Below are 8,110 nucleotides of genomic sequence, written 5' to 3'. Positions count from 1 at the left end.
AATGCTGAACCTGAACTCAACCTAATTATTTTCACTGCAAATTAGAAGTTACCTGTCCAGCATATTATGAATATGGAAGTGGGTTATAGAAAATCAGGCAACATGTTATTGGAACCATTCTGTGAGTATATTATATCATATTATATTATAGAAGACTGTTGAGTCCATTGTATTAAGTATTTTGTTGCTTTATAGAACAGACTTCATGAGCTGTCGTGGGATTCTAGAAGTGGATTTTGCTTTGTAACAGCTGGAAGTGAATTTAAAGCAACCTTCACGTCAGCTTCTGTGCTCTTCAGTCATGTTGAGTGTGAGTGGGGAGAGCTTTTTCAGGACACAAGCTTACAAACAGGTTTCCATTTGTCCCACTGGGAATTAGGAAACCTAAGAATTGTGGGTCAAACTAGAAGCCTCTAGGTGGAATTATAAGGTAGTTTCCAGACCTGCGTGACGAATCACATGGCAGAGTCTGGAACAAAACACAGTTCCTCCCACGTTGTTTGGAGTCTTACAGAATCAAGTACTGCAAAGAAATCAACCTTTTCTTCAATATGCATATTTTCTTTAATTCTAAACTGAATAAAACCCAATACCTTAATAAGTATTGAAGCGGTAACCCTTTCCTGTGTCACAAAGGGCCTTGCATATTTGATGAAGATGACTAAATATGACCATTAGGCATTGTTATTACACCAAAGGAGGACATCATTAATATGTTTTATATTTAATATGAGCTATGAACAGATGTATTTACAGTATATGCAGTGCTGTAATGTAACAAAGTACAAATTCTTCACTACTGTACTTGAGTAGAATTTTCATGTATCTGTATTTTAGTTATATTTCAAGAAACCTTTACTCAACTACATTTCCAAAATAAAATGTATACTTTTACTCCACTACATTTCCAAAATAAAATGTAAACTTTTACTCCACTACATTTCCAAAATAAACTTATACTTTTACTCCACTACATTTCCAAAATAAAATGTGTACTTTTACTCCACTACATTTCCAAAATAAAATGTATACTTTTACTCCAATACATTTCCAAAAAAAAATGTAAACTTTTACTCCACTACATTTCCAAAATAAAATGTAATCTTTACTCCACTACATTTCCAAAATAAAATGTGTACTTTTACTCCACTACATTTCCAAATAAAATGTATACTTTTACTCCACTACATTTCCAATATAAAATGTGTACTTTTACTCCACTACATTTCCAAATAAAAAATCTATACTTACTCCACTACATTTCCAATAAAAATGTTAACTTTTACTCCACTACATTTCCAATGTAAAATGTGTACTTTTACTCCACTACATTTCCAAAATAAAATGTGTACTTTTACTCCACTACATTTCCAAAATAAAATGTGTACTTTTACTCCAATACATTTCCAAAATAAAATGTATACTTTTACTCCACTACATTTCCAAAATAAAATGTATACTTTTATTCCACTACATTTCCAAAATAAAATGTATACTTTTATTCCAGTACATTTCCAATGTAAAATGTGTACTTTTACTCCACTACATTTCCAAAATAAAATGTGTACTTTTACTCCACTACATTTCCAAAATAAAATGTATACTTTTATTCCACTACATTTCCAAAATAAAATGTATACTTTTATTCCAGTACATTTCCAATATAAAATGTGTACTTTTACTCCACTACATTTCCCCTAAGCATCTTAGCTACTTGTTACTACAAAATACAACCAGAAGAAATGTATTACACTGAAAAAAGGAAGTTTGGCAAATCATTGCTCCTAAATTGCCAAGATAATGAACGCTCCATTCCAGTTGGTAACGTGATGACTGTTTGTGGACAAGCGGAAAAAAACAAGAAAAAAAAACGTGGGCCAAAACTAAAGAAGAAGAGGAGGAAGCATAATGACTGTCATGGAAGCACCTGGTGCAGGCTCTGCCGCCATGGTAACAGACGATGACCACCCCAACAACAGTGGTGATGAAGATAACGTTACACACCTTTGGCCATAAAGTTCATAATCAAAGTGTTTTTTACTTTTACTTTTAACACTTGAGTACATTTAGTATCAGAACATTGCTATGGATACCTAAGCACTGTAAATATTAGATACTTTAAGACATTTACTCAAATAATATTCTAAAAGAAGACCAACTTCTACCAATGTCATTTTCTGGTGAGATACTTATACTTTTACTCAAGTATTGCTCTTGAGTACTTTATACAGGACTGTTTAAATGGCAAAGAAATATTCAGAGAAAGAAATGTACAGAACCCTCTTATGAAAATAATTGTTTTAAAATATCAGTAAGAGACAAGTTTGGTATTTGGAGGGGTAGTGCTGCTTAAACAGTATTGTCAACACCATACACATATAGGAGCATATGAAAATCCATTGTATATGACTACATGTTACAGTAAACGTCCCTGAGGCTTCAAACTAAAGCAATGGGTCATTTTCTTTGGGAGACTTCTGAAACGTCATTAGCTCAAAATTGTGCTCATAAGCAGTTCTCATCAAATCTGGACAAGTCATAAAGCATCAAATTAATAAAACAATGATGGTATGTTTTTCAGTTGTTGAAAAAGGGCTGAAAAAGTATAAGGCAGGGCATCCAGATAGCGCAGTGGTCTGTGCGGATGCCCGTGTATAGAGGCTTGCCCCTCGACGCAACGGGCCCGGGGTACGAATCCGCCTGTGGCCCCTTTGCTGCATGTCGCTCCCCCCTCTCTCTCTCCCCCTTTCACACGTATATATCTGTCCTGTCTAAAAATAAAGGGAATAAAAAAAAACGAAAAAATAACTTAAAAAAAAAAAAAACGAAAAAAAAACTTAAAAAAAAAAAAAAAGTCTAAGGCAGTTACAACAAAACACAGACATTAAAAATTGGATACCACTATCATTATAAAGGCACAATAATACGTATACTCAGTCTCCAGGACTGATCAGGTCTAACAGGAAGGGGCTAAATATAATGAGCACAAGCTGAATATTAAACTCCTTCCCAAAAGTAATATCTCTGTTGATCCACTAGAGAGTAGCACTGAGCTACGTTCAGAATGATGACACCTCAGTTCAAAAACAAGATATACTAATAACCCTCCCGCCCAGCAGTAATCCAACATCATGTAAACTACTAAATGATGCAGATGTAGTTTCGAAAAAACTTTGCAGTCATTTCCATTGAATTCTGAACAAATGGGTCTTCTCATATCGATTATACAGTGATAAAGAGCAATGGACATTGTGCTGATCAGAAAGCACACCTAATTACTGGTACTCCATGAAATGAAACTAAATAAAATAAAATATTTGGAGCTAAAATTAGTATTTGATTAATGGATTAATCAACTTTTTTTTAATATGCAAATGCATATTTGCTTGAAAAAAAACAAAACACCAAACGATAAGTAATGATCCAAATAGTTGCCAAACATTCTCTGCTGCCAGTTTCTGCTACTTTTCTCTGTTTAATGTCATCATTATCCGAATACTTGGACTTTAAGTTGAACAAAACAAAAATATTTAAAGACGTCATTTTAGATTCTGGGAAATTATAACACTTTTTTTCACTATTTTATAACATTAAAGGCTATAGATTGCATATCAATTATTATACTGATAAAATACTCAATAAATGAGTCTATAATGAAATGAATCATTGGTTGCAGCACTAACAATTGTAAAAGCGCCACATAGCACACATGCAGATGTCTGCTGGAGACGCTGAAAGGTAGCTGACGTCAGACCTAGTTGGCATACCAACTCAGAGAATGAAGCTCCCAGAGCAGCTGAGGAGGTTTTAGGGAAGGGGAACACAAGAACAGCTTTTCATCATTTCCCCTGTAGGCTATGTTTCTACAGGTCTTCCAGCTCATTGCCAGAGGCTCCACTTTACATGCTGAATGATATGGATGTAACCACCAATAAGAAAAACAATGAATTATTGTTAGATTCAAATCAATCAATTTTCAACTGTCATCTAAAATCATACGAGGTACAATTTTCAGTGATATGTTATCCTATCAGCTCCTTTAACTTTTGCATGATTGCTCATGGAGCAGAATGTGGCCCTCAGAATGTCACTCGCCAAATTTAACATCATATTAAAAAAATAAAAAAATAAACACGTTGCCTCCCCCCCTCCAAGGACTAAATGTGAGAATGAGTTACCTTTAAAATGCGTGAAAACGTGTGAAAATGCAATACAATGTCATGGTAACATCAGAGGGGGTTACCACCGTCGTCATGGAGACTGCATCGGCTCAGCGAGCGGGAAGCGGGGCGGGGCGGGGCGTTCTGCGAGCGCTCCCTCCATTCATCCTGTCGTTATTACCTCAAACCATGCTTATTTCATGTTCCCCTCTGCTCACTTTGGACGATATTTTAGACGATAATAGATATGTAGCGGCAGGTTAGAATGACATTTTGAGTCGGGGTAAATTCATTTCCGTTTTATTTAATATAGGCAATATAGGCAATTCTGAATAAAAATACAACTTTACGAAAAGTTCGACTTCATTGTTATGATAAGCGTTTCCATCGACACCACTCTGTTATACCTGAATAATTATGTGAACAAGACTCAGAGTCAGAACATTTAGACAGGTTATGATATCAAATATAACCTAAACAGGCATTTGGCTATATAAATTACCATAGTCTAGTCATTAGGCCTACATTACTGGACAATGAAAAGTTTCTCTTCACGAAGCACAAGACGTCGTTTTTCACTATAGTAGGCCTAGACTATATACATATATGCTACACGTGTATCCAAATCATGAACAACAACTTTCGCATTTACATCGAGATATGTAGGCCTCGCGTGGCACAATATGCCCTGCTAATATATCCGTTTTAACAAGCCGTTTACGTGTTCATTACGTGTTTTTTTCTGACAACAGCTTGAGCCAAAATAAATACTTTTCCAGGTGCATATGTTTTTTGGGTCTTATTAATACTTTTTGATGTCGGAGAAATACTTAAACATATGAATCACTGGAAATAGGTATAGGCCCCTACACGTTATTTCTCGTTTGCTTACGTTAAAAAACAACCACATTAAATAACTTGTTAAAACGGACATTTACGCACGTTCATTCACAGATATACAGACTGATTACATTGGCTATATATACTGTATATATTAAAAGAAACTATATTATAGCTACTATGTCTCCATACTCCATAAATGATCCATTCTGGGGTTCATTTACACGTCTGTGAAGATCTTCTTGATGTTGACGGAGTTCTGGTTGTTTTCAGTGGTGAAGTTAGGCTGTTTGAACGGACTGTGCTCGATCACCATGTACTCAGACTTGCTGAGGGATGAGGAACTGCAGGACCTCCTCAGCTCCTCCGAGGGGAGGTGCTCACAGCTGCCGGTGTGCACGTACTGGGGGTGTTCCTCTCCATCAGTCTCCCTGTGGTAAAAGTAGTTGAAATTGGACACAATCACTGGCACGGGTAAGGCAATGGTCAGCACGCCTGCTATTGCGCACAGAGACCCCACTATTTTCCCACCGACGGTCACTGGATGCATGTCTCCATATCCGACAGTGGTCATAGTGACCACTGCCCACCAAAACGCATCTGGGATGCTGGTGAAACTGGACGAGGGCTCGTCCGCTTCTGCAAAGTAAACCGCGCTGGAGAAGAGAATAACTCCGATGAAAAGGAAGAATATGAGCAAGCCGAGCTCCCTCATGCTGGCCTTGAGGGTCTGTCCCAAAATCTGAAGTCCCTTTGAATGACGCGACAGTTTAAAAATGCGAAAGACTCTCACCAGCCTGATCACCCTCAGGATGGCGAGGGACATCGCCTGCTGGCCGCCGTTGGTGTCACTCTCGGCCAGCTCAGTGCCCAAAGTGATAAAGTAGGGGATTATGGCGACGATGTCAATGATATTCATGATGTTTTTGGAGAAGGTAGCTTTGCTGGGGCAGGCGAAAAACCTGACCAGCAACTCGAAAGAGAACCATATGATACACAGGGTCTCTATGATGAAGAAGGGGTCTGTGAACGGGCTTGGCACGTAGGGAGCAGTGCCATTGGCCGCGGGTGCCACTGTGGCTTGGTCTCTCTCATCCCGAAATTCCGGCAGAGTTTCCATGCAGAAAATAACAATTGAAATCAAAATAACAAGCACTGAAACTATGGCTATTCCCCTCGCTGGTCCAGAGCTTTCAGGATACTCAAACAAAAGCCAAACCTGCTTTTGGAAATCGTTTTTGGGCAGTATGCGCTCCTCTTCTTTTATAAAGCCTTCATCGTCACGGAATTTCTCCATGGCCTCCTCTCCGAGTTGATAAAACCGGATCTCCTCGGAAAAAATATCAATGGGGACGTTAACAGGTCTCCGTATGCGTCCCCCTGACTGGTAGTAATACAGGATGGCATCAAAGCTGGGTCTGTTCCTGTCAAAGAAGTACTCGTTCCTCAGTGGGTCAAAGTAGCGCATCCTTTTCCTGGGGTCCCCCAGCAGCGTGTCTGGGAACTGGTTGAAAGTTTTAAGTTGCGTCTCAAAGCGCAAACCCGAAATGTTGATGACCACCCTCTCGCAGCATCCCTGCCGGCTGCGCTCGTATCGATCCACCGACAGGTGAGGCGCCGAGAGCACGGCGGGGTCCTCCAGCATGTTTTCCACCGTCATACCGCCCCTCTCCACCTCGGCATAACCCCGGCTGGCAGTCGCGTTGCTGCTCTTGTGCCTCGCGGACGAGCGGGGCTTGATCACGCTGAGGGACTGGTCATCCATACAGGTGGTTTTTCGGTCTGGAGGGGCAGAGTGCGCCCCGCCTCTCCCATCCCAAGCCTACAGCTTTGGAGAGCTGAGGCCGACGCCACTTACATCTCTTCTACCCATCACCTATCTCCGCATATCCACACACACTGAAGCGCTGCGCTCCCCTCTGCCCCCCTTTACAAACACGTCGACACCCGCCCACGGCGCGCATACGTCTGATATACATCCACCCAACCCAATCGGAAATTAACTTGACACGTAATGTCGAGCGCACACACCTTCATTCAGTGGTGGTGGAAGAAAAAACACCTGATCCAAGCTGGATCATTCCTCTGTGAGCTCGTCCAGGTCTCACTCTTATCTCAGCTTGTATCAACGCAGACACAAAGCTATAGATCAGCAAGGCTGTCTTAAAACATTCACAGGTTTCTGGCAGCGGCATTTAAAGCGAATTGCATCAAGAAAACCCACAAGAGGAGCAGTGCCCTGTTAAGCAATGCGTGTCTGCAATAAAGTCCGATTGTGTCGAACAACTTTGACACAGAGCAAATGATGTTGTCACCAGTCATTGCCTCACTTTTCCCTCAGAAACTGAGCTGGTGATGTCATCAGGGTTTTAGGGGAAGCTAAACTCACAACAGAAAGCTGAACGGTGGCTGTCCAGATATTCACAGTCCAAACCGGATGAATAAAACCTGTTTGTTTGCTCTTTTTGTGTGTGTGTGTGTGTGTGTGTGTGTGTGTGTGTGTGTGTGTATGTGTGTGTGTTTTATTTCTTGTTGCTGATGGCGGTGTTGTTTCTCTCCGTGGTGCTGAAAACAAGCGCGTACCAGCGCGTAAATCAATGCGCGCACTCGCCCGCACATGAGTGCTGATCTGAGTTCTGTGTGTGTACAGTTTCACGTGTGTTTGTGTGTTTGTCTATATTCTTTCAGGCACGTTCATTCCCATTCGGAAAGAAAAAGAAGCCTGTCCGCCATGTTGTGATAGAATCGCTTCAAAGAAGCTTCTCAAGTGTCGGTCTTTGTTAAAGCTGCTTCATCAGAAGGCGTCTGTAACCGTCGGTGGCTTCATGGAGCACGTGCAAGGGGTTAATGAGTTCAAATGAGATTCGTAGCCAATGCACAATCTGCTCTTTTTTTTATTTGTATTGTGCAGCCCTGGTTTTTAATTTCAACATGTCAAACGCAAAAGGAAAGCTGAGCCTCTCTTCTATCCAAATATGGCAACATCTAGTACTCAACTATATGAACATACTCAGAAAATCCTCTTAAAGCGGATGACACTGATCTAAAAAAACCTCTTGACCTCTTTTGCATCGCCTGAAAAAATTAGTTCAGGGCATGGGAAAACCTCT

At 40.2% G+C, this 8,110-nt stretch overlaps 1 protein-coding gene across 1 annotated transcript; it reads right to left on the bottom strand.

The window, feature by feature from the left end:
- Positions 1 to 4,438: 4,438 nt before the first annotated feature.
- On the bottom strand, positions 4,439 to 7,346 carry LOC116688357 (potassium voltage-gated channel subfamily A member 3). Its single transcript, XM_032514359.1, has one exon. It carries the CDS (start codon positions 6,763 to 6,765, stop codon positions 5,221 to 5,223), a length of 1,545 nt encoding a protein of 514 aa, XP_032370250.1. The 5' UTR covers positions 6,766 to 7,346; the 3' UTR covers positions 4,439 to 5,220.
- Between the last annotated feature and the right edge of the window lie 764 nt (positions 7,347 to 8,110).

The sequence above is a fragment of the Etheostoma spectabile genome, chromosome 4 (assembly GCF_008692095.1).
Source record: "Etheostoma spectabile isolate EspeVRDwgs_2016 chromosome 4, UIUC_Espe_1.0, whole genome shotgun sequence".
NCBI classification, from domain to species: Eukaryota; Metazoa; Chordata; class Actinopteri; order Perciformes; family Percidae; genus Etheostoma; species Etheostoma spectabile.
The sequence above is the reverse complement of the archived record's forward strand: the minus strand, read 5'-3'. Positions and strand labels throughout refer to the sequence as shown.